We start from the raw sequence: 26607 nt of genomic DNA, 5'->3' as shown, positions 1-26607 counted from the left end.
TCTTTCTCATGATATTCACTCAATGGTGGTTGTTTATTCTCTTATTGAGAGTCTATCACGCCACGAGTCTGCCTGGCTCGCCTGAGATGCTCTGCCTCACGCAAGTCCTGCCCCGCCTGAACTCGCTATACCCAGACCCAGCGCCTCGCGACTTCATGCCTCACGTCATAATTCTGCAGGCCCGCGTCAGGGGGTGCAGGACAGTGGCGGTGAAGGCCTGCTGCCAGGCAATGCCTTTCTTCCGTCATCTCAGGTGCCCCTCCCATTGCCCGGGTCCTGGCTCAGTCCGCTGGCCGGAAGAGGAGGGACCAGCTTCCGCTGCCTACCCTCGTGGCTGGCAGCTAGCGACGCAGTTATGGGGTTGTCTGCGTCCAAGGCTGCCCTCGGGGCGACCACCAACGAGCCCACCGAACCCGAGCCGAAACACCTGGCAGGTGAGTACGCTCCATGGCCTTGCAGGCCCTGCCACAACCCCAGCCCCCTCCCACCCCAACTCCTCCCCCCGCCCCGCCGGGAGGCCATGGGCGTGGGGGAGGGTGCGTTCGCACTCCAGTGCCTTTGATTGAGCCTGGAACCCAACCTATGGTCTCTAACCCCAAACGTTGAACTCTTTACACTTTCTGCCTGAAGCTTGGGACATAATAGGCAGTGGAGTAACAACTTGGTTTTCTGAGAGGGGTCTCATTCTTGAAGTTATCTGTTGCCCAGAGACTCCCTGTGGAGAAAGTATGGGGGTCTGTGTGTGTGTGCATGCTCAGTCATGTCCGACTCTTTGTGCCAGAGCAGTGGCATATAAGGGTGTGTGTGTGTGTGTGTGTGTGTATGCACTCTGTAGTGTCTGCCTCTTTGTGGTGGAACAGTGGCATATGGGTGTGTATGTGTGTGTGTTTGGTCATGTCCAGCTGTGCCAGCGCAGGGGCATATGGGTGTGTGTGTGTGTGTGGGTGTGATCAGTAGTATCCAACTCTGTGCCTGAGCAGTGGTGTATGTGAGTGTGCGTGTGAGTGTGCCTCTGTGTTTATGCTCAGTACTGTCCAACTCTGCACTGGAGCAGTGGCATATGGGTGGGTGCATGTGTATGTGTGTGTGCTGTCATGTCTGACTCTCCACCAGAGCAGTGGCATTGGGTGTGTGTGTATGTGTGTGGTCAACCATGTCTGACACTTGGTGCCAGAGCAGTGGCATATGGGTGTGTGTGCGTGTATGTGTGTGTGCGCGCGCATGCTCAGTTATGTCTGACTCTTGTGCTAGAGCAGTGGAAGATGGGGGTGTGCGTGTGTGTGTGTGTCTGTGTGCGAACTCAGTCATGTCCTAATCTTTGCACTGGAGCAGTGGAATCTGGGTGTGTCTGTGTGTGTGTGTGTGCATGCGCACACTCAGCTGTGTCCAACTCTTTGTGGTGAAACAGTGGTGTATGTGTGTGTGCGTGTGCGTGTGTGTGTGTGTTCAGTCCTGTCCGACTCTTTGCATCAATCAGAGCAGTGGAGTATGGGTGTGTGTGTATGTGAGCTCAGTTGTGTCTGACTCTATGGACTGAGCAGTGGTGTTGGGTATGTGTGTGTGCATGCTCAGTCGTGTCTGACTCTTTCCACTGGAGCAGTGGCAGATGGCTGTGCGTCCGTGTGTGTGTGTGTGAGTGTGCTCAGTCGTGTCCGACTCTGCACCAAAGCAGTGGCGTATGGGCATGTGTGCACAATCGTGTCCAACACTTTGCATTGGAGCAGTGGCATATGGGGGGGTGTGTGTGTATGCGCATGCATGCTAAGTCATATCTGACTCTGTACCAGAGCAGTGGCATATGGGTGTGTGTGTGTATGTGAGCATGCTCAGTTCTGTCCGACTCTTTGCACTGAAGCAGTGGCATATGGGTGTGTGTGTGAGTGTGCTCAATCGTGTCCAACTCTTTGCATTGGAGCAATGGCATATGGGTGTGTGTGTGTGTGTATGCGCTAGCATGCTAAGTCATATCTGACTCTGAACCAGAGCAGTGGCATATGGGTGTGTGTGTGTGTATGTGTGCCTGCTCAGTCGTGTCTGATTCTTTGCACTGAAGCAGTGGCATATGGGTATGTGTGTGTGTGTGTGTACGTGTTCAGTCGTGTCTGACACTTTCAGCCAGAGCAGTAGCATATAGGTCTGTGCATGTGTGTGTGTGTGTTTGTGTGAGAGAGATAAGTCACGTCTGACTCTGCGCCGGACCAGTGGTGTATGGTTGTGTGTGTGTGTTCATGCTCAGTCTTGTCTGACTCTTTGAGCTGGAGCAGTCGCATATGGGTGTGTGCATTTGTGTGTTTGTGTGTGTGTGTGCTCAGTCGTGTCCAACTCTTTGCATTGGAGCAGTGGTTTATGGGTGTGTGTGTGTGTGTGTGTGTGTGTGGGCTCAGTTGTGTCCAACTCTTTGCACTGGAGCAGTGGCATATGGGTTTGTGCATGTGTGTGTGTGTACTCATTCATGTCCAACTCTTTGCACTGGAGCAGTGGCAGGTGTGTGTGTGTGTTTGTACGTGCTCAGTCATGTTCAACTCTGCACTGGAGCAGTGGCGGATGGGTGTGTGTGTGTGTGTACGTGCTCAGTCATGTCTGACTCTTTGCACTGAGCATTGGCATATGAGGGTGCGGGTGTGTGTGTATGTGCAGAGTCATCTCCGACTCTTTGTGCTGGAGCAGTGGCATATGGCTGTGTGTGTGTTTGTGTGTCTGAATGCAAACTCAGACATTTCTGACTATTTGCACCTGAGTAGTGGTGTATGGGTGTATGTGTGTGTGTGCTCAGTCATGTTTGACACTGCACTGGAACAGTGGTGGATGGCTGTATGGGTGTGTGTGTGTGTGTGTGGTCAATCATGTCTGACTGTGTACCAGAGCAGTGACATATGGGTGTGTGCATGTGTGTGTGTGGTCAGTCCTGTCCAACTCTTTGCACCAGAGCAGTGGCATATGGGTGTGTGAGTGTGTGTGCTCAGTGCTGTCCAACTCTTTGCACCAGAGCAGTGGCATATAAGGGTGTGTGTGTGTGTGTGTGTGTGTGTGTGTGTGTGTATGCGCTCTGTAGTGTCTGCCTCTTTGTGGTGGAACAGTGGCATATGCATGTGTATGTGTGTGTGTGTTTGGTCATGTCCAACTGTGCCAGTGCAGGGGCATATGGGTGTGTGTGTGTGTGTGTGTGTATGTATGCATGTTCAATCGTGATTGACCCTTTTCACCAGAGCAGTGGATAGGGGTGTGTAGGTGTGTGTGTGTGTATGTGTGTGACCAGTAGTGTCCGACTCTGTGCCTGAGCAGTGGTGTATGTGAGTGTGCGTGTGAGTGTGCCTCTGTGTTTATGCTCAGTACTGTCCAACTCTGCGCTCGAGCAGTGGCATATGGGTGGGTGCATGTGTATGTGTGTGTGCTGTCATGTCTGACTCTCCACCAGAGCAGTGGCATTGGGTGGGTGTGGGTGTGTGTGTGTGGTCAATCATGTCTGACACTTGGTGCCAGAGCAGTGGCATATGGGTGTGTGTGCGTGTGTGTGTGTGTGTGTGTGCGCGCATGCTCAGTTATGTCTGACTCTTGTGCCAGAGCAGTGGAAGATGGGGGTGTGCGTGTGTGTGTGTGTCTGTGTGTGAACTCAGTCCTGTCCTAATCTTTGCACTGGAGCAGTGGAATCTGGGTGTGTCTGTGTGTGTGTGTGCATGCGCACACTCAGCTGTGTCCAACTCTGTGGTGAAACAGTGGCGTATGGGTGTGTGCGTGTGCGTGTGCGTGTGTGTTCAGTCCTGTCTGACTCTTTGCATCAATCAGAGCAGTGGAGTATGGGTGTGTGTGTATGTGAGCTCAGTTGTGTCTGACTCTATGGACTGAGCAGTGGTGTTGGATATGTGTGTGTGCATGCTCAGTCGTGTCTGACTCTTTCCACTGGAGCAGTGGCAGATGGCTGTGCTCCGTGTGTGCATGTGTGTGAGTGTGCTCAGTTGTGTCCGACTCTGCACCAAAGCAGTGGCATATGGGTGTGTGTGCTCAATCGTGTCCAACACTTTGCATTGGAGCAGTGGCATATGGGGGTGTGTGTGTGTATGCACGTGCATGCTCAGTCATATCTGACTCTGTAGCAGAGCGGTGACATATGGGTGTGTGTGTGTACGTGTGCCTGCTCAGTCGTGTCTGATTCTTTGCACTGAAGCAGTGGCATATGGGTGTGTGTGTGTGTGTGTGTGCACTCAGGTGTGTCCAACTTTTAGCACCGGAGCAGTGGCATGTAGGTGTGTGCGTGTGTGTGCTCAGTCATGTCCGACTGCACCAGCCTGATGGCATATGGGTGGGTGTGTGTGTGTGTGCCTGTTCAGTTGTGTCTGAGTCTTTTTGCCAGAGCAGTGGCATATGAGTCTGTGCATGTGTGTTTTTGTGTGTGTGTGTGTGTGAGATACGTCACTTCTGACTCTGCACCAGAGCAGTGGTGTATGGTTGTGTGTTCATGCTCAGTCTTGTCTGACTCTTTGAGCTGGAGCAGTGGCATATGCGTGTGCATTTGTGTGTTTGTGTGTGTGTGTGCTCAGTCGTGTCCAAGTCTTTGCACTGGAGCAGTGGCATAGGGGTATGTGCGTGTGTGTGTATATACTCATTCATGTCTGACTCTTTGAACTGGAGCAGTGGCAGATGTGTGTGTGTGTGTGTGTGTATACGTGCTCAGTCGTGTCAGACATTTTGTGCCAGAGCAGTAGCGAATGGCTGTGTGTGTGTGTGTGTCTGTGTGCGAACACAGTCATTTCTGACTATTTGCACCTGAGCAATGGTGATCGGGTGTATGTGTGTGTGTGTGCTCAGTCATGTCTGAATCTGTACAGGAGCAGTGGTGGATGGCTGTGTGTGTGTGTGTGTGTGTGTGTGTGTGTGTGTGTATGTGTGCATGCTCAGTCGTGTCCAACTCTTTGCACTGGAGCAATGGCATATGGGTGTGTATGTGTGTGTGTGTGCATGTTCAGTCGTGTCTGACTCTTTTCGCTGGAGCAGTGGCATATGGGTCTGTGCGTGTGTGTGTGTGTGTGTGTGTGTGTGTGTGTGTGTGTGTTAGAAGAGGCACATCTGACTCTGCACCAGAGCAGTGGTGTATGGTCATGTGTGTGTGTTCATGCTCAGTCTTGTCTGACTCTTTGAGCTGGAGCAGTCGCATATGGGTGTGTGCATTTGTGTGTTTGTGTGTGTGTGTGTGTGCTCAGTTGTGTCCAACTCTTTGCACTGGAGCAGTGGTTTATGGTGGTGTGTGTGCGGGGTGGGGCTCAATCATGTCCAACTCTTTGCATTGGAGCTGTGGCATATGGGTATGTGCATGTGTGTGTATATACTCATTCATGTCTACTCTTTGCACTGGAGCAGTGGCAGATGTGTGTGTGTGTGTGTGTGTGTGTGTGTGTACATGCTCAGTTGTGTCAGACATTTTGTGCCAGAGCAGTAGTAGATGGCTGTGTGTGTATGTGTGTGTGCTCATTCATGTCTACTCTTTGCACTGGAGCAGTGGCAGATGTGTGTGTGTGTGTGTGTGTGTGTGTGTGTGTACATGCTCAGTCGTGTCAGACATTTTGTGCCAGAGCAGTAGTAGATGGCTGTGTGTGTATGTGTGTGTGCTCAGTCATGTCTGACTCCTTGCACTGAGCATTGACATATGGGGGTGTGGGTGTGTGTATACGTACAGAGTCGTCTCTGCCTCTTTGTGCTGGAGCAGTGGTGTATGGCTGTGTGTGTTTGTGTGTCTGTGTGCAAACTCCTTCATTTCTGACTATTTGCACCTGAGCAGTGGTGAATGGGTGTATGTGTGTGTGTGTGCTCATTCATGTCTGACTCTGCACTGAAGCAGTGGTCGATGGCTCTGTGTGTGTGTGTGTGTGTGTGTGTGTGTGAGGTAAGTCACGTCTGACTCTGCACCAGAGCAGTGGTGTATGGTTGTATGTGTGTGTTCATGCTCAGTCTTGTCTGACTCTTTTGAGCTGGAGCAGTCACATATGGGTGTGTGCATATGTGTGTTTGTGTGTGTGTGTGCTCAGTCGTGTCCAACTCTTTGCATTGAAGCAGTGGTTTATGGTTGTGTGCGTGTGTGTGTGTGTGTGGGCTCAGTTGTGTCCAACTCTTTGCACTGGAGCAGTGGCATATGGGTTTGTACGTGTGTATGTGTATGCTCATTCATGTCCGACTCTTTGCACTGGAGCAGTGGCAGATGTGTGTGTGTTTGTGTGTGTGTGTACGTGCTCAGTCGTGTCAGACATTTTGTGCCAGAGCAATAGCGGATGGCTCTGTGTGTGTGTGTGTGTGTGTGTTTGTGTGTGTACATGCTCAGCCGTGTCAGACATTTTGTGGCAGAGCAGTAGCAGATGGCTGTGTGTGTATGTGTGTGTGCTCAGTCATGTCCAACTCCTTGCACTGAGCATTGGCATATGGGGGTGTGGGTGTGTGTATACGTGCAGAGTCGTCTCCACCTCTTTGTGCCGGAGCAGTGGTGTATGGCTGTGTGTGTTTTTGTGTCTGTGTGCGAACTCCTTCATTTCTGACTATTTGCACCTGAGCAGTGGTGAATGGGTGTGTGTGTGTGTGTGTGCTCATTCATGTCTGACTCTGCACCGAAGCAGTGGTGGATGGCTGTGTGTGTGTGTGTGTGTGTGTGTGTGTGTGTGTGAGGTAAGTCACGTCTGACTCTGCATCAGAGCAGTGGTGTATGGTTGTATGTGTGTGTTCATGCTCAGTCTTGTCTGACTCTTTGAGCTGGAGCAGTCACATATGGGTGTGTGCATTTGTGTGTTTGTGTGTGTGTGTGCTCAGTCGTGTCCAACTCTTTGCATTGGAGCAGTGGTTTATGGTTGTGTGCGTGTGTGTGTGTGTGTGTGTGGGCTCAGTTGTGTCCAACTCTTTGCCCTGGAGCAGTGGCTTATGGGTTTGTGCGTGTGTATGTGTATGCTCATTCATGTCCAACTCTTTGCACTGGAGCAGTGGCAGATGTGTGTGTGTTTGTGTGTGTGTGTACGTGCTCAGTCGTGTCAGACATTTTGTGCCAGAGCAATAGCGGATGGCTCTGTGTGTGTGTGTGTGTGTGTGTGTGTGTGTGTGTGTGTGTGTGTGTGTATGCTCAGTCATGTTTGACTCTGCGCTGGAGCAGTGGCGGATGGGTGTGTGTGAGTGTGTACGTGCTCAGTCGTGTCAGACTTTTTATGCTGGAGCAGTGGCGGATGGCTGTGTGTGTGTGTGCTCCATCATGTCTGACTCTTTGCACCAAGCATTGGCATATGAGGGTGTGGGTGTGTGTGTACGTGCAGAGTTGTCTCCGACTCTTTGTGCTGGAGCAGTGGCGTATGGCTGTGTGTGTTTGTGTGTCTGAGTGCAAACTCAGTCGTTTCTGACTATTTGCACCTGAGTGCCAGGGTCCCGCCCTGGTGGATCCAGGGAATTCGAAGCGGGGACGGAGTCAGAGATCAGGAAGCAATAGCTTAATTAAGGAGATCTGCCCTGGGATTTCTTTGGAAGGAATGATGCTAAAGCTGAAACTGCAGTACTTTGGCCACCTCATGTGAAGTGTTGACTCATTGGAAAAGACTTTGATGCTGGGAGGGATTGAGGGCAGGAGGAGAAGGGGACGACAGAGGATGAGATGGCTGGATGGCATCACCGACTCGATGGACATGAACCTGAGTGAACTCCGGGAGTTGGTGATGGACAGGGAGGCCTGGCGTGCTGTGATTCATGGGGTCGCAAAGAGTCAGACACGACTGAGCGACTGAACCGAACTGAAAGACATAAAGAGAGACTTAATAAGGATAGCTCAGTGGGAAAAATCAGTGGAGAAAAGGGGCTAAATAACTTGGTCTATGTGGAATACCAGTAAAACCTCGAGACAAGAGGTTTGCACCACCTACGTAGGCCACAGGTGTCTTTCCGTTCTCCTAAAGGAGAGGAGACACTAAGACCTCCCCTGTCAGATCTTAGAAGCCCAGGCATAATTAGCAGGCTTGGTGGGCATCCACGCTCCAGATGGGAATTCAGCCAGAAAATGAGAGAAAGAATGACATAAGGAGACCAGTCTTTCCAGGAAATGATCCGTTTTCTTTATTTTCCAGGTTTGCTTATATACTTTTTGTTATACATAGACATAGAATACAAAGTCACGCAGGGTCAGCAGACCTGACCTTTATCAAAATCAGGTGCTGCATATAAATGTATACAAAGGTCTTAGGTGGCTTTACATCATCTTCTGGCCAGGGGGCCTGCTAACATTTTATGGCCCTTTCTTTCTGATAATGGTCAGTCAACCAGAAAACTTATTTTTTCCAGAGGTGATTGTTCTTAAACTAGACACCAGATAAAGTTGCATTCCTATAGGGTGAAGGTGCAGTGGGTTACAGTTAAGAAAGGAATTTAGTTAGCCTAAAGTTTAACATGATTAATATCAAAGGTTAATACCTATTTCTCCTATATGCTAGTTATATTCATTTATGTGTATAAGGGCAGGGAATATGGAGACTTGGCAGCAAATATTGGCCCAACAAATGAAAACCCTTCACCACTAATACTATACTAATAATTTTCTAACTTCTCAAAAAAGTCTGTATTTAGAAAGTTTAAAGCATCTTGTGCCTCTCATGGTTGGGAGGCTGTGAACAATCACATGTGGCCGGACAAACCTGTCAGGCAGGCTACAGAACTTTCAGAGGAGTTTGTAAGTTGAAACACTCTTGTCATGCCCAGGAATTTTTATTAACTGGAGCTGTAAGTTAACTCCTTCTCTGAGAGAGGTGGTGGGAGACAGCCCCCCATAAAGTCAGAGGTGTAGGTGAGAGCATAAAGCAGTAAAGTAGGCAGACTCTGGTTTTGGGGGTAGATACTCGAGAACAGGGGGTCTCCTGAGGCTCGATCCCGCCTTTGCATTTGCTGAGCCTCCTTCCTCATGACCTTTGCCTCGGGCAGAGTTCCTCACGCTGGCTCCCGGCACCTGAGCAGTGGTGTATGGGTGTATGTGTGTGTGTGTGCTGTGTGCTCAGTCATGTCTGACATTGCACCGGAACAGTGGTGGATGGTTGTGTGTGTGTGTGTGTGTGTGTGTGTGTGTGCATGCTCAATCGTGTCTGACTCTGTACCAGAGCAGTGGCATATGGGTGTGTGTGTGTATGTGTGCATGCTCAGTCGCATCTGATTTTTTGCAATGAAGCAGTGGCATATGGGTGTGTGTGTGTGTGCACTCAGTTGTGTCCAACTTCTTGCACCAGAGCAGTGGCATATAGGTGCGTGTGTGTGTGTGTGTTGGCGCGCACACACACTCATGCTCCGTAGTGTCCAACCCTTTGTGTTGGAACAGTGGCATATGGGCGTGTGCGTGTGTGTGCTCAGTCATGTCCAACTACACCAGCTTGGTGGCATATGGGGGTGTGTGTGTGTGTGTGCATGTTCAGCCGTGTCTGACTCTTTTAGCCAGAGCAGTGGCATATGGGTCTGTGCATGTGTGTGTGTGTGTGTGTGTGTGAGATAAGTCACGTCTGACTCTGCACCAGAGCAGTGGTGTATGGTTGTATGTGTGTGTTCATGCTCAGTCTTGTCTGACTCTTTGAGCTGGAGCAGTCGCATATGGGTGTGTGCATTTGTGTGTTTCTGTGTGTGTGTGCTCAGTCGTGTCCAACTCTTTGCGTTGGAGCAGTGGTTTATGGGTGTGTGTGCGTGCGTGTGTGTGTGTGGGCTCAGTTGTGTCCAACTCTTTGCACTGGAGCAGTGGCATATGGGTTTGTGCCTGTGTGTGTGTATACTCATTCATGTCCGACTCTTTGCACTGGAGCAGTGGTAGATTGTGTGTGTGTGTGTGTGTGTGTGGGTATGTGATGGTGATGAGTCGTGTCAGACATTTTGTGCCAGAGCAATAGCGGATGGCTGTGTGTGTGTGTGTGTTTAGTCATGTTCGACTCTGCACTGGAGCAGTGGCAGATGGGTGTGTGTGTGTGTGTGTGTTTAGTCATGTTCGACTCTGCGCTGGAACAGTGGCAGATGACTGTGTGTGTGTGTGTGTGTACGTGCTCAGTCGTGTCAGACTTTTTGCGCTGGAGCAGTGGTGGACAGCTGTGTGTGTGTGTGTGTGTGCACTCTCAATCGTGTCTGACTCTGTACCAAAGCAGTGGCCTATGGGTGTTTGTGTGTGTGTATGCCGGGGTCCAGCCCTGGTGGATCCAGGGTGATTCAAAGGTGGGGACGGAGTTGGCGTCCTTGGAAAAATACATATTTAATCACAGATATAGAAAGATTAGAAATGGATAGTGTAGTAGGAAGATTAGTGGAGAAAAAGAGGCTGAATAACTTGGATTACGTGGAATAGCATCCATGCTCCACATGGGAATTCAGCCAGAAAAACGGGAGCAAGAAAGAAGCAACATGGGGGAATCAGTCTTTCCAGAAACTGATGTGATTTCTTTATTTTGGGGTTTGCTTATATACCTTTTGTTACACATAGGGATGAATACAGAGTCACGTGGGAGTCAGCAGTCCTGACCTTTATCAAAATCAGGTGCTTCACATAAATGTATAAAAAAAGGTCTTAGGGATATTACATCATCTTCTGGCCATGAGTGAGACCTGCTGACATTTTATGATCCTTTCTTTCTGATAACCAAAAAACTTATTTCTTCCAAGGGGGTTTTTTCTTAAACCAGGCACCACCCTCCAAGTAAAGTTACATTCCTATAGGGTGAGGGTGTAGTGAGTTACAATCAAGAAAGGAATTTATTTAACCGAAGGTTAACATGATTAATCTTAAAGATTAATACTTATTTTTCCTATATGCTTAAAGGTTAATACTTATTTCTCCTATATGCTAGTTATATTCATTATAAGGGTAGGGAACATGGAGATTTAGCAGCAAACATCAGCCCAACAAGTGAAAATCCTTTCACCAATGCTCCCCTTAAGATCTATTTAGTCTTAAGATATGATAAAGTTACATTTTTACATAGCAAGGACACAGTGATTTATAACAAAGTACAGTGATCTATTACAAAAGAGAAAATCCATTAACTCAAAAAGTCTAGTATTGCTAACATCAAACTACTATATTTCCTTTGCTATATTCCAAATACATTGATTAATATATTCCCAGGTGCCTAAGGATATGGAGGCCTGGCGGCAATCATTGACTCAACAAGAAGAAAAAGCCCTATGCTAATTAAGACTCTCAAAATACTCCAAAACTCTCTGTGCTGTTTATGGTTAAGAGGTAGTAAACAATCATGTGCAGCAGTATGGATAATCCTGTCACACAAGCTAGTCTGTCAGCAGAGAGGTTTGACCTGAGACACCCTTGTCCCACCCAGAGTAGGGAATTAGCAGCAGTTGTTGACACAACAAATGAAGAACCCTTCACCAATATTATTCCTAACCAACCCACTATACTAATAATTTCTAACTCTCCAAAAGAATTTGCCTTTAGTAAGTCTAAAACATCTCGTGCCTCTCAGATTTGGAGGCTGTAAACAATCACATGTGGCCGGACGAACCTATACAGGCAGGCTAGATAACCTTCAGAGCAGTCCGTAAGCTGAAACACTCTTGTCATGCTCAGAAATTTTTATTGCCTTGGAGCTGCACATTTACTCCTTCTCCGAGAGAAACGGTTATGGGGGAGAGTCCCCCGTAAAGTCAGAGGTGTAGGTGAGAGCATAAAACAGACTCTGGTTTTGGGGTTAGATGCTCGGGAACAGGGGGTTTCCTGAGGCTTGATCACGCCTTTGCGTATGCCAAGGCTCCTTCCTCATGACCTTGCCATGGGCGGAGTTCCTCACGCTGGCTCCCGGCATGTGTGTATGTGTGCATGCTCAGTCGCGTTTGATTCTTTGCAATGAAGCAGTGGCATATGGGGGTGTGTGTGTGTGCACTCAGTTGTGTCCAACTTCTTGCACCAGAGCAGTGGCATATAGGTGCGTGCGTGTGTGTGTGTGTGTGTGTGCGCACACACACATGCATGCTCTGTAGTGTCCAACCCTTTGTGTTGGAACAGTGGCATATGGGTGTGTTTGTGTGAGTGTCTGTGTGTGTGTTGCACTCTGTCATGTCCAACTCTTTACACTGGAGCAGTGGCATATGGGTGTGTGTGTGTGTGTGTCTACACACTCAGTAGTGTCTGACTCTGTGGTGGAATAGTGGCGTGTGTGTGTGTGTGTGGACATGCTCAGTCATGTCCAATTATTTGTGCTGGAGCAGTGGCACATGGGGGTGTGTGTGTGTGATCAGTGATGTCTGACTCTTTGCACTGGAGCAGTGGCGGATGGCTGTTTGTGTGTTTGTTCATGCTCAGTCGTGTCCAACTCTGCGTTTGAGCAGTGGCTTAAGGGTATATGCATGTGTGTGTGTGTGTGTGTGTGTGCAAGTGCATGGTCAATCATGTCCAACTCTTTGTGCTGGAGCAGTGGCATATGGGTGTGTGGGTTAGGGTTAGGGTTAGGGTGCGTGTGCATGTGTGTGTGCGCTCAGTCATATCTGACTCTGTCAGTCATATCTTGACTCTGTGCCAGAGCAGTGGTAGATGAATGTATGTGTGTGTGTGTGCTCAGTGCTGTCCAACTCTGCACCAGAGTAGTGGCGGATGGCTGTGTGTGTGTGTTGTGTGTGTGTGCGCTCAGGCATGTCCCACTTTTTGTACCAGAGCAGTGGCGTATTGGTGTGGGTTTGTGCATTTGTGTGTGTGCATGCTCAGTCCTGTCTGACTTTTTGTCCTGGAGCAGCGGCATACGGGTGTGTGTGCGTGTGTGTGTGCGTGCGTGCTCAGTTGTGTCTGGCTCTTTGTGCTGGAGCAGTGGCATGTGTGTGTGTGTGTGTCCTCAGTAGTGTCCGACTCTTTGTGGTGGAGCAGTGGCATATGGCTGTGTGTGTGTGTGCTCGGTTGTGTCCGACTCTGCACCAGGCAGTGGCATATGGGTGTGTGCATGTGTGTGTGTGTGTGTGTGCTCAGTCATATCTGACACTTGGTGCCAGAGCAGTGGCATATGGGTGGGTGTGTGTTTGTGTGTGTGTGTGCATGCATGTGTGTGCGTGTGCTCAGTTATGTCCAATTCTTTGTGCAGGAGCAGTGGCAGATGGGGGTGTGCATGTGTGTGTGTGTGTCTGTGTGCAAACTCAGTCGTGTCCTAGTCTTTGCGCCTGAGCAGTGGTATATGGGGGTGAATGTGTGTGCTCAGTGGTGTCCGACTCTGCACCAGAGCAGTGGCATATGTGTGTGTCTGGGTGTGTCTGTGAGTGTGTGTGTGCACGTGCGCTCAGTTGTGTCCGACTCTTTGTGGTGGAAGAGTGGCATATGGGTGTATGTGCATGTGTGTGTGTGTGTGCTCAGTCCTGTCCGACTCTTTGGACCAGAGCAGTGGCGTATGGGGGTGTCTGTGTGTGAGCTCAGTTATGTCCGACTCTATGGCCTGTGCAGTAGTGTTGGGTATGTGTGTGTGTGTGCATGCTCAGTCGTGTCTGACTCTTTGCACTGGAACAGTGGTGGATGGCTCTGTGTGTGTGTGTGTGTGTGTGAGTGTGCTCAATCGTGTCCAACTCTGCACCAAAGCAGTGGCATATTGGTGTGTGTGTGTGTGTGCTCAATCGTGTCCAACTCATTGCATTGGAGCAGTGGCATATGGGGCTGTGTGTGTGTATGCACATGCATGCTAAGTCATATATAACTCTGTACCAGAGCAGTGGCATATGGATGTATGTGTGTGTATATATGTGTGCATTCTCAATCGTGTCTGACTCTTTGCACTGAAGCAGTGGTATATGGGTGTGTGTGTGTGCGCTCAGTTGTGTCCAACTTTTTGTACCAGAGCAGAGGCATATAGGTGTGTGTGTGTGTGTGTGTGTGCTCTGTCATGTCCGACTCTTTGCACTGAGCAGTGGCACATGGGGGTGTGGGTGTGTGTGAATGTGCAGAGTCATGTCGGACTCTTTGTGCCAGAGCAGTGGCATATGGCCATGTGTGTGTTTCTGTGTCTCTGTGCGAACTCAGTCTTGTCCTACTCTTTGTGCTGGAGCAGTGGCAGATGGCTGTGTGTGTGTGTGTGTTTTCAGTCATGTCTGACTCTTTGCACTGGAGCAGTGGTGTATGGGTGTGTGGGTGTGTGTACATGTGCAGAGTCGTGTCTGATTCTTTGTGCTGGAGCAGTCACGTATGGCTGTGTGTGTGTTTGTGTGTCTCTATGCGAACTCAGTTGTTTCTGACTATTTGCACCTGAGCAGTGCTGTATGGGTGTATGAGTGTGTGTGTGCTCAGTCATGTCTGACTCTGCACCAGAGCAGTGGTGGATGGCTCTGTGTGTGTGTGTGTGTGTGTGCGTGTATGTGTGTGCACTCAGTCCTGTCCAACTCTTTGTGCTGGAGCAGTGGCATATGAGTGTGTGTGTGTGTGTGTGTGTATGTGAATGCTCAGTTGTGTCCATATGTGTGAATGTTCAGTCGTGTCCAGCTCTTTGCACTGAAGCAGTGGCATATGGGTGTGTGTGTGTGTGTGTGCATGTGTGTGTGTGCACACACTCAGTTGTGTCCAACTTTTTGCACCAGAGCAGGGGCATATAAGTTTGTGTGTGTGTGTGCACATGTGCACACATGCTCTGTAGTGTCTGACTCTTTGTGGTGGAACAGTGGCATATTGGTGTGTGCGTGTGTGTTCTTGGTCATGTCCGACTGCACCAGCGCAGTGACATGGGTGGATGGGTGTGTGTGTGTGCGTGTTCAGTCGTGTCTGACTCTTTTAGCTGGAGAAGTGGCATATGGGTCTGTGCATGTGTGTGTGGACATGCTCAGTCATGTCCAATTATTTGTGCTGGAGCAGTGGCATATGGGTGTGTGCATTTTTGTGTTTGTGTGTGTGTGTGCTCAGTCATCTCCAACTCTTTGCACTGGAGCAGTGGCATATGGGTGTGTGCGTGTGTGTGCTCAGTCATCTCCAACTCTTTGCACTGGAGCAGTGGCATATGGGGGTGTGTGTGTGTGTGTATGTGTGGGTGCTCAGTCATGTCCAACTCTTTGCACTGGAGCTGGGGCGGATGGGTGTGTGTTTGTGTGTCTATGTGCTCAGTCATGTCAGACTTTTTCCGCCGGAGCAGTGGTGGATGGCTGCGTTTCTGTGTGTGTGTGCTCATTCATGTCCGACTCTTTCTGCACTGGAGCAGTGGCAGATGGCTGTGTGTATGTGTGTGTGCTCTGTCATTTCTGACTCTTTGCACTGAGCAGTGGCATATGGGGGTGTGGGTGTGTGTGAATGTGCAGAGTCATGTTGCACTCTTTGTGCTGGAGCAGTGGCATATGGCTGTGTGTGTGTTTCTGTGTCTCTGTGCGAACTCAGTCTTGTCCTACTCTTTGCACTGGAGCAGTGGCTTATGGGTGTGTGTGCACATGCAGAGTCGTGTCTGATTCTTTGTGCCAGAGCAATTGCATATGGCTGTGTGTGTTTGTGTGTCTCTATGCAAACTCAGTTGTTTCTGACTATTTGCACCTGAGCAGTGGTGTATGGGTGTATGAGTATGTGTGTGCTCGGTCATGTCTGATTCTACACTGGAGCAGTGGTGGATGGCTCTGTGTGTGTGTGTGAGAGAGTGTGTGCGCTCAATCGTGTCTGACTCTGTACCAGAGCAGTGTCATATGGGGGTATCTGTGTGTGTGTGTGTGTGTGTGTGTGCATGCTCAGTCGTGTCTGACTCTTTGCACTGGAGCAGTGACATATGGGTGTGTATGTGTGTGTGTGTGCATGCTCAGTTTTGTCCAACTCTTTGCACTGGAGCAGTGGCATATGAAGGTGTGCGTGTGTGTGTGTGCTCAGTCGTGTCCAACTCTTGGCACTGGAGCAGTGGCTTATGATGTATGTGTCTGTGTGCTCAATCTTGTCCAACTATTTGCATTGGAGCAGTGGCATATAGGGGTTTGTGTGTGTGTGCACACGCATGCTAAGTCATATCTGACTCTATACTGGAGCAGTGGCATTTGGTTGTGTGTGTGTGCATGTGTGCATGCTCAGTGATGTCTGACTCTTTGCACTGAAGCAGTGGCATATGGGTGTGTGTGTCTGTTTGTTTGCACTCAGTTGTATCCAACTTTTTGCACCAGAGCAGTGGCATATAGGGGTGTGTGGGTGTGGGTGTGGGTGTGTGTGTGTGTGTGTGTGTGGTCAATCGTGTCCCACTCTTTGCATTGGAGCAGTGGCATATGGGTGTGTGTGTGTGTATGCACATGCATGCATGTCATATCTGACTGTACTGGAGCAGTGGCATTTGGTTGTGTGTGTGTGCATGTGTGCATGCTCAGTCATGTCTGACTCTTTGCACTAAAGCAGTGGCATATGGGTGTGTGTGTCTGTGTGTTTTGTGCTCAGTTGTGTCCAACTTTTTGCACCGGAGCATTGGCATATAGGTGTGTGTGGGATGCGGGGGGGGTGGGGTTCAATCATGCCCCTCTCTTTGCATTGGAGCAGTGGCATATGGGTGTGTGTGTGTGTATGCGCATGCATGCTAAGTCATATCTGACTCTGTACCAGAGCAGTGGCATATGGGTGTGTGTGTGTGTATGTGTGCAAGCTCTTCGTGTCCGACTTTTCACTGAAGCAGTGGCATATGAGTGTGTGTGTGTGTGTGTGTGTGTGCATATGTGTGTGCATGCTCTGTAGTGTCCAACTCTTTGTGGTTGAACAGTGGTGTATGGGTGTGTGCGTGTGTGTACTCAGTCATGTCCGACTGTACCAGTGCAGTGGCATAAAGGTATGTGTGTGTGTGTGTGTGTGTGTGTGCATGTTCAGTCATATCTGAGTCTTTTTGCTGGAGCAGTGGCATATGGGTCTGTGCGTGTGTGCATGTGTGTGTGTGTGTATGTGTGTGTGTGTGTAAGATCAGTCACATCTGACTGCACCAGAGCAGTGGTGTATGGTTGTGTGTGTGTGTTCATGCTCAGTCCTGTCTGACTCTTTGAGCTGGAGCAGTGGCATATGGGCGTGCATTTGTGTGTTTGTGTGTGTGCTCAGTCATGTCCAACTCTTTGCACTGGAGCAGTGGCATATGGGTGTGTGTGTGCTCAATCTTTTCCAACTGTTTGCTTTGGAGCAGTGGCATATGGGGGTGTGTGTGTGTGTGTATGTGTGTGCATGCTCAGTCATATCTGACTCTGTGCCAGAGCAGTTGCGTATGGGTGTGTGTGTGTATGTGTGTGTGTGCTCAGTCATGTTTGATTCTGCACTGGAGCACTGGCGGATGGATGTGTGTGTTTGTGTGTGTGCATGCTCAATCGTGTCCAACTCTTTGCTCCAGAGCAGTAGCGTATGGGTTTGTGCCTGTGTGCAGCTCAGTCATGTCTGACTCTATGTACTGGAGCAGTGAAGTATGTGTGTGTGTGTGCTCAGTCATGTCCAACTCTGCACCAGAGCAGTGGCACATGGGTGTGTTTGTGTGTGCTCAGTCGTGTCTGACTTTGTGCCAGAGCAGTGGTGTATAGGTGTGTGTGTGTGTGTGTTCAGTCATTTCCAACTCTTTGTGCCAGAGCAGTGGTGTATGGGTTTGTGTGTGTGTGTTTGTGTGTGTGTGTGTGTTTGGATGCTCAGTCATGTCTGACTCTGCACCAGAGCAGTGGCTTCATAAACAGTCTATGCTGTTGGCAATAGATGTAAATCCCATTGCTATTGCAACCTTTGTAGCCAATTCAGCCTTTTGATCAACTCTTGATTTTGCTATTTGGCTTCAAAACTATTCATTGACCTAATGTGCATTGGTCTCCTGAGGTTTTTTCTTATCATCATGATAATGGGTGTTTATTGCAGAAACTACCAGTTCACCACAGTTAAGCAGATTAATTTCTTTTATACATATATATATATATAAAGTTTCCTGAAGATTATTCTCAACAGGTCCCATATTAGATTCTGGGACAGTATATATAATCCAGCCCTGCACTAGGATATAACATGTACCAAGATTAACTTTTCAAACCTGAAGGTTAAGCAATAATTACCAATGTGAAGGGTGCATGGAACCAAACAGGAGCACTTGAATCAGTACCAGCATAACTGAAAGATTCAGTCCAAAGACTGAAATCATGCCAAAGTAGAAATAAAAGGTTGTAGAGGACATTGCACAGAAAGAGGAATGAAGCAGACTTAAAGATAAAAAATATAGCAGAGAATCTCGTTCTTCATAACCTTAAACATGGCATGAACATGTGAGCTAAGTTGTTTCAGTCGTGTCCAAGTCTGTGCAACTCTGTGGACTGTACCTGCCAGGCTCCTCTGTCCATGAGATTCTCCAAACAGGAATACTGGAGTGGGCTCCTATGCCCTTTTCCAGGGGATCTTCCCCACCAAGAATCAAACCCATGACTCCTGTATTGCAGGGAGATTCTTTACTGCCTGAGCCACCAGGGAAGCCTGACAAACATAACACAGCAACTGGCACATATTAGGCATTCACGCTGAGTATATATGTTTGTTGAATAAGTAAATCTTACTTTACAGGGTCAGTCTGTCACTTTAATTCACTAGCATATTTGTTAAACCCCCTCCTCAGTACCTGTCCTACTGCTGTGCATATGAAGATGCTGTGTAATAGATAAGTGCTATGGATAAAGTTGTTTTAGAATGATAGTTTATAGATGGTTTGGAAAGCAAGGAGAATTTTTGAACTGATAAACAGCAAGGAATCATTGCATGTTCTTCAGTAGGAAAACTAAATAATGAAACTTATCTTTTGAGGGGCTGTAAAAGTCAATTAATTAATGGTTATAACCTTGAATCAGGAAAGCAGAAAGGTGTTGCAATAAACCAGGTATGAGGCTGTGGGGAAGTGGACTAAAGAAGAAAAAGCAGTAAGAAATTAAAAGGTGTAAACCAAAAAGTCAGACTTAGGGAGACAAAGCTCCTTACTGAACCTTCATGGAATGACACTTTTCTTGAGCGAGGCTCAATGACATAATGTTTAATACCTTGATCTTCAAAGTCAAACAAACCTTATTTCAAATCCCAGCCCTTCCACTGAACTACCTGTATGACCTTGAGCATGTTACTTACCTTCTTGAGTCTTTTCCATTTATTTAATAAGTATTTTCCTTACTTGTTCCAACTTGGTATGTGCTAGCTACTGTGCTGGGTCTTGGGGAGACACTGGTGAGCAGAGTCAATGCAATCACAATCCTTATTAACTCTATGGAACAAATAGGATAAACAGGCATTCAGTGTCACCTACCATGTTAGTACCAGGTGACTCAGTGGTAAAGAATCCACCTGCAATGCAGGAGAAATGGGTTTGACCCCTGGGTTGGGAAGACTCCCTGGAAGAGGAAATGGCAACCCACTCCAGGATTCTTGCCTGGAGAATCCCATGGACAGAGGAGCCTGTTGGGCTACAGTCTGTGGGGTTGCAAAGAGTCAGACACGGCTGAACAACTGAGCATGGGCATGCACAAATTTTACTACTGGAAATGAAGAAAATGTTTCAGATGATTCTCTTTGTCATGTCTCTCATATTTGATTGCATCTGTATTTCAGGTAAAGTTACCAATTTTGGTTTTGAAATTTTTTTTTCTCAGTCTGTGTTTTAATGCTTGTCACTGTCTCTAATTTAGATCTGATCCAGTACATAAATGGAACAAATATGAGTGTTGTCCATCTGGCTGACATTCTTTGTGAGAAAACTGGTAGCAGCAGCTGGGTGGTGGTGTTCAAAGCCCTGGTTACTGTCCATCACCTCATGGTGTATGGAAATGAGGTGAGCATGGCGTATATTCCTTCCTTTTAGTACAAAGGACTGTCGGGACACAACTGCTGAATATGCTCAGTGTGTTAGGGGCTTACTACATTTTGCTTCCATTCATGACAAGTGGGGAAAGTACATAGAAGTAGATAATAAAACACCAATTTTTCCATTTTTACTTACGAATTTCTCTTTACAATCAGTATTTAAGAAAGTATACCATTTTGCTAGTAGAGGAAGTATGCCAGGGAATGATAGTTAGAGTCCAATATTATTTCTATAAATGTTTAAAATTCACACAATATTTGTCCCTGTAACAGGTATATGTATGAAACTATAAATAAAATAGGATTCAAAGATAACACATGAAAATTTTGATAATGTTTCCTTCCAGGTAGGAGAAGTAAATTGAACTTGAGGATGGGACGAAGGCTACTATTAACTTGATTTGTAAGGCTTTATGCCTCTTATTTTTAAAATAGAGTTGAAGGGAATTCCCTGGTGGTCCAGTCGTTAAGAATCTGCCTTGCAGTGTAGGGGATGAAAGTTCGATCCCCGGCTGGGAAACTAAGATCCCACATGCCGCGGGCCAACTGAGCCTGCGCCACAGCTAGAGAGTCGGTGCGCCACAACAAAAGATCCTGCTTGACAAAATGAAGATCCATTGTTTTGCAACTAAAACCTAACTCAGCCAAATAAATAAATGATAAATTCCTGCCAAAAAATAGAACTGAAGGAGATATGTGCAAAAGTTACCAGTTGTCATTTCTGGGCATTGGGGTCTAGAGATGTACCACAGTATTCTTTTTATTTTTCTATTAATTGAATTGTTAAATAATTTAACATGGATGATGAAAATAATTAATCCTATAATTGCCACTGACCCTTGAATACCCCAGGTTTGAGCTGCACAGGTCCTCTTGTGTGTGGCTTTTTTCCATCGTAAATACTACAGCACTACAGTATCCATTCTTGGTTGACTTCACAGGCATGGATGGAATCACAGTTACAGTGGTATAGCATCTGCAGATAGCTGACTGTGGGTTTTATTCCCTGGTGGCTCATCTGGTAAAGAATCCGCCTGCAATGTGGGAGACCTGGGTTTGATCCCTGAATTGGGAAGATCCCCTGGAGAAGGGAGGGGCTTCCCTGGTGGCTCAGAGGTTAAAGCGTCTGCCTCCTATGCAGGAAACCCGGGTCGGGAAGATCCCCTGGAGAAGGAAATGGCAACCCACTCCAGCATTCTTGCCTGGAGAATCCCATGGACAGAGGAGCCTGGTAGGCTACAGTCCACGGGGTCACAAAGAGTCGGACACGACTGAGTGACTTCACTTTCACTTTTACTTTCCTGGAGAAGGGAAAGGCTACCCACTCCAGTATTCTAGCCTGGAGAATTCCATTCACTGTATATATAGTCGATGGGGTTACAAAGAGTTGGACATGACTGGGTGACTTTCACTTTATATACTATGAATTATATGGGAATTTTCGACTGCATGGTGGGTCAGTGTCCCTAATTCCTGAGATATTACTGATAGAAAGGCGTGGGTGAAAAGTGTGTATTTACATTAGCTTTAATGTTTAACCCCTTGTTTATTTGGGGGGTATGTCAACAGACTTGGCAGCACTACAGATCCTTATGTTGGCTATCCCAGGGTGTGATGGTGCTCACCTTAATCAATGCCCCCTGAAATAGATAGAAGATATGTATGATAGAATTATGTTAAGTATATATTCACAAAGACAAAATCACGAATGAACTCTATTTGTGAACCAAAACTAATTTTGAGAATTTGACACACTTGTTTGACAGCGTTTTATCCAACATCTTGCATCGAGAAGTTCTTTGTTCACTTTACACAACTTTCTGGATAAAAGTGTCGTAGAAGGTAAGATGATTTTTTGATGGAAATATTTCTTTGTGGCAAGGAGGGAAATATTCTGGAAACCATGCTTAGTTTTAAAAAATGGTTCTGAATGATGAAGGGTGTGATGTGGTGTACGTTTTATGATGGAAAGAAATTTCTAAATTCATTGACACAACACATATGCAGGTATTTACTCAGTGAGGCTTTCCTGCCTCAGTCTCCCCAAAATCATGGTCCTTTTATCCCTTCTCTGCCTAAGTTTTATTCTTTCCACTTCTCAGCAACTAAACATCTCTGTATTTTTCTTTTCTTTTGCTTTTCTATCAATCATCATTGGAGTATAAAATCCATGTAGGCAGGTTTTTTTTTTTTTTTTTTTTTTTTTTGCGGGGGGATCTCTATTGTTCACTATTGATCCTACAGCATCATAGTGAACACTGAATAATTGCTGAATGAATAAGTAAATTGAATAAATGAATCAAGGCCCATAGTGAGCAGCTGAGTTTCTGTCATGGCCTTTCTCTTTACATTTTGTCTATGAAGTAGGGGCAAGGTCATTTGTTGAGTGAAAGGAAGACCAGAGCAATGGTAACAAGGGGATGGGGGTGTCAGGAAAATGCTAAGGATTTATAATAGTGTCTGTGAAAATGTGAAAGGAACTAATAAAGTTCAGTTATTTCTCCGGTTCAGGAATGTCACCATCAACACCACATCCAAAGGTGATATCAACACTTTGAGGAAGGGCTGGTGCACTGGGATGACCCTGAGGGATGACATGGGGAGTGAGGTGGGAGGGAGGGTCAGGATGGGGAACACATGTACACCCATGGCTGATTCATGTAAATGTATGGCAAAACCCACCACAATATTGTAAAGTAATTAGCCTCCAATTAAAATTAAAAATAAATAAATAAACATAAATTCATTTAAAAAATAATCTTTAACAGAAAGTTTTAGGAATACTGTACTTGATGAGTAATAAAAGCCATTCTAGTGTTTTTTTTTTTTCCAAATGTTGAAACTTTACATGAAATTTTATTTATTTATTTTTTTGTTTTGTTTTAATTTGTATTTTTACTTTATTTTACTTTACAATACTGTATTGGTTTTGCCATACATTGACATGAATCCACCACGGGTGTACATGAGTTCCCACTCCTGAACCCCCCTCCCACCTCCCACCCCATATCATCTCTCTGGATCATCCCCGTGCACCAGCCCCAAGCATCCTGTATCCTGCATTGAACATAGACTGGCGATTTGTTTCTTACATGATAGTATACATGTTTCAGTGCCATTCTCCCAAATCATCCCACCCTCTCCCTCTCCCTCAGAGTCCAAAAGTTCATTCTATACATCTGTGTCTCTTTTGCTGTCTCACATACAGGGTTATCATTACCATCTTTCTAAATTCCATATATATATGTGTTAGTATACTGTATTGGTGTTTTTCTTTCTGGCTTACTTCACTCTGTATAATCAGCTCCAGTTTCATCCACCTAATTAGAATTGATTCAAATGTATTCTTTTTAATGGCTGAGTAATACTCCATTATGTATATATACCACAGCTTTCTTATCCATTCATCTGCTGATGGACATCTAGGTTGTTTCCATGTCCTGACTATTATAAACAGTGCTTTTATGCTTCAGAGATATTGTTGAGGGATATGTGTGAATGTGGAATGATAAATCTTTGCATTTGGTGACATATGTTGTAAATGGTTAACATTGGTTAAACTGGAAGTAATAAAAGGTATTTCATTTTTAGGCTATGCTATGTCAGCTTTCATTAGACGATATAGCAAGTACTTGAATGAAAAGTCACTCGCGTATAGACTGATGGAGTCAGACATCACCAAAACCAAGAGAGGGTAGGTAAATATTGTTAATTTTTAAGCAAGAAGTACTGCAGTACATATCTGTTCTGATATGTAGTTTGGCAAAAATGCAGCTATTTTTCAAAATGCTGATGTCACAGTGCTTCTCAAACTCTTAATTAGCATTGATGTTATGAACTTTTTTTTATCTTTTATAGGACAGATGGTGTGATGAGAACTATGAACACTAAGGAGCTGCTGAACACTCTTCCAGTTATTCAAATTCAGTTTGACGCTCTTCTGAATTTTAATGTAAGAGCTTTATAAATCCTTTTTTAAGAAAATACTGTTAAGCAGCATTGTTTGACTGTAGGTTGGAGAGGGAAAAAACCATGGTGGTAATTGATTCCTCTTTAATTTCCAGGCAAATGCTGATGAACTAACTAATGGTATAATACATGCTGCTTTCATGCTCCTCTTTAAGGATTCTCTTCGCCTCTTTGTAGCCTATAATGAGGGGATCCTTAATCTGCTAGGTAAGCTAAAGAATAGACATGACTTTTAAAAAACTAAACGAGCAAAAATTCTTTATTTGTAAAAACCTTTTATATCTAAATTTAGATTCATCTGTGTTTTAGGTTCAAAATAGAAAATCCTTACAAGGTCGTGTATATTTACATAACTAGACATCATATTGGGTTTTTTTGTTAAAAATAATTAATCAGCCACAAAACTTTTCAATTTGTATATAAGTGCTAACTGATACTTCTGGGAAATTTATTGGGAAATTAACATGGATTGCTGTATTTATTCATTACATAGTAAGTCCCACTCAACTAATGTCAAATAGTATAATTCTAACTTTCCTAAGATACAGCCTACAAATTATTGTTCTGATCATATACAATCAAATGTTTCTTAGACTTTTTGGGAAATTTCAGTCATCATTTAGCCCTAACCAGTTTCATTGTTGACAATTTGAGATATTTCTTACATTTAGGAAGTGCCTGGTACATTTGTTGAGTTATAAAGGGTAGGAAATACAGCCTGTCTGTCAGAGACCATCAGAACTTGATGTTAATCAAAAAGATTCCAGACTAGAATTTGTAGAAATTAAACTAAACTAAATTATATGTGTATACTATTAAATGCCATAGATATTACCAGCACCAGTGTTCAGCATGCAGTAGTTCCTGTATAAAAAATCTGTTGTTTATATTTAGATGTGCAGTGTTATTTGTTAAAACAAACCATTACTGGATTAAACCTGTAATTGTTTTCAAGAAGTTAAAATCATATCCAGAATTAACATAGAATCATCAGAAAGGAAAGAAACTTGGGATTGCTAAAATATTAGCTACTTTGTCTTTTTTTTTTCTTTTCTATTTTTAGATAAATATTTTGACATGGGGAAGAAGCAATGCAGGGAAAGTTTGGATATTTACATCAGGTTCCTCGAAAGAATGACCAAATTGGCACAGTTCTTTAAAGTTGCAGAGGTACAGAAATCTGTTTCTAGCCACAGCTTTTGTGCTATTTTCTGTATTAGTTTATTTATTTTTTTTTGACTTTTTTTTTTATTAAATTTTAAAATCTTTAATTCTTACATGTGTTCCCAAACATGAAACCCCCTCCCACCTCCCTCCCCATAACATCTCTGTGGGTGATCCCCATGCACCAGCCCCAAGCATGCTGTATCCTGCGTCAGACATAGACTGGCAATTCAATTCTTACATGATAGTATTCTGTATTAGTTTAGTATCCTGTACAACTATATCTCTACCCCACAATCACTGCCACATAAACAGAAATGGGTAGTTTTAACTATTTCGTAAACAGTACAACTAAAAACTAGGAATAGGTACTTCAAATGTACCCTCCAGTGCACTTGTGATCAAAAATGATCTTACAATGATTTATGTTTGTGACTTGAGGATAATTTATACCAAGCTTACTTTCCCACCAGAAACAGCTCTAAAGCCAGTGGGATAAGGAAACATATGAGGTGGGCCACAGGTTTGCCATAGTAGCTAATTCTGAGTATTTGAAAAGTTAGAACACACTTGTATGATATCCAAAATGAAGCCAAGCTCGTCACAAAACAACAAAGACTCAAAATCTGGCTGGTCTTTTTAAATTTTACCCTAAGAGCAAATATAAGTTTATGCTTAAGTGTGCAAGGCATTCTTTTGTGGTTTTTGCTAAGTCACTAAGTTGTGTCCAATTGTTTGCAACCCTGTGGACTGTAGCCCACCAGGCTCCTCTGTCCAGAGGATTTCTTAGGCAAGAATACTGGAGTGGGTTGCCATTTCCTCCTCCAGGGGATCTTCCTGACCCAAGTATCAAACCTGCGTCTCTAAGCCACCTGGGAAGCCCCACAAGACATACTTTAGCCTGCCATTTTTCTTGATCTGGGTGTGTACCAGCCCAGCAAGGTACTCTTGCTCTTGGAGTCCTTTCTCTTTAGTGTACAAATTGGTCTCACACTTACTTTAATTTGTTAACACTCGTTGCTGTAATGTTTTATTTTTGCCCCTTTTTTTCTGATTTCAGCAAGCTGGAATTGACCAGAATGACATTCCATATGTTTCTCAGGTCAGTACATCTCTTGTCTGTCTTTAAGTGGCTTTTTGTCTTTGTGCTGTGTTTATCATCTGAGATGCCATCATTTTCTGTATGGTTACATGTGTATTTTCATTTCCCTGAGAGTAACATTTATATTTCTACTTATATATACATAGACTTGTGTCTTTGGAACAGGTCTGTGAGCTGTAGGTCTTACAAAAGAGATCGTTCCTCTTTGAGTGCTAAATGGTGACTTATAGTGTAACAACTCCAACATGCTTTTTCAGTGGACAGAACTGATCGGTGAAAATAGCAAGGTATTCTTTACATCTGTGTCTCTTTTGCTGTCTCGCATATAGGGTCATCGTTACCATCTATCTAAATTCCATATATATGCATTAATATACTGTATTGGTATTTTTCTTTCTGACTTACTTTGCTCTGTATAATGTAAAGAACAGACTGTTCAACTCTGTGGGAGAAGGTGAGGGTGGGATGATTTGAGAGAATAGCATTGAAACATGTATATTATCATGTGTGAAATAGATCGCCAGTCCAGGTTCGATGCATGAGGCAGGGTGCTCAGGGCTGGTGCAGTGGGATGACCCTGAGGGATGGGATGGGGAGGGAGGTGGGAGGGAGGGTCAGGATGGGGAACATATGTACACCC

The 26607-nt window shown here is 45.6% G+C and overlaps 1 protein-coding gene across 1 annotated transcript; it reads left to right on the top strand.

Moving 5' to 3' along the window:
* The first annotated feature begins 355 nt into the window (after positions 1 to 355).
* On the top strand, positions 356 to 25994 carry LOC138071701 (phosphatidylinositol-binding clathrin assembly protein-like). Its single transcript, XM_068963157.1, has 8 exons — positions 356 to 434; positions 19558 to 19700; positions 21499 to 21574; positions 23324 to 23426; positions 23591 to 23684; positions 23797 to 23908; positions 24765 to 24871; positions 25926 to 25994. Exons 1-8 carry the CDS (start codon positions 356 to 358, stop codon positions 25992 to 25994), a joined length of 783 nt encoding a protein of 260 aa, XP_068819258.1.
* Positions 25995 to 26607: the final 613 nt, after the last annotated feature.

Source organism: Capricornis sumatraensis, chromosome X, assembly GCF_032405125.1.
Source record: "Capricornis sumatraensis isolate serow.1 chromosome X, serow.2, whole genome shotgun sequence".
Lineage (NCBI taxonomy): Eukaryota > Metazoa > Chordata > Mammalia > Artiodactyla > Bovidae > Capricornis > Capricornis sumatraensis.
The sequence above is the reverse complement of the archived record's forward strand: the minus strand, read 5'-3'. Positions and strand labels throughout refer to the sequence as shown.

Excerpts from the sequence above, each read along its gene's own strand:
- LOC138071701 (XM_068963157.1), top strand. The coding sequence starts at position 356 with ATGGGGTTGTCTGCGTCCAAGGCTGCCCTCGGGGCGACCACCAACGAG. Across the intron at positions 23,427-23,590 it reads ATCACCAAAACCAAGAGAGG|GACAGATGGTGTGATGAGAA; the intron begins GTAGGTAAATAT and ends TATCTTTTATAG. Across the intron at positions 23,685-23,796 it reads ACGCTCTTCTGAATTTTAAT|GCAAATGCTGATGAACTAAC; the intron begins GTAAGAGCTTTA and ends TTTAATTTCCAG.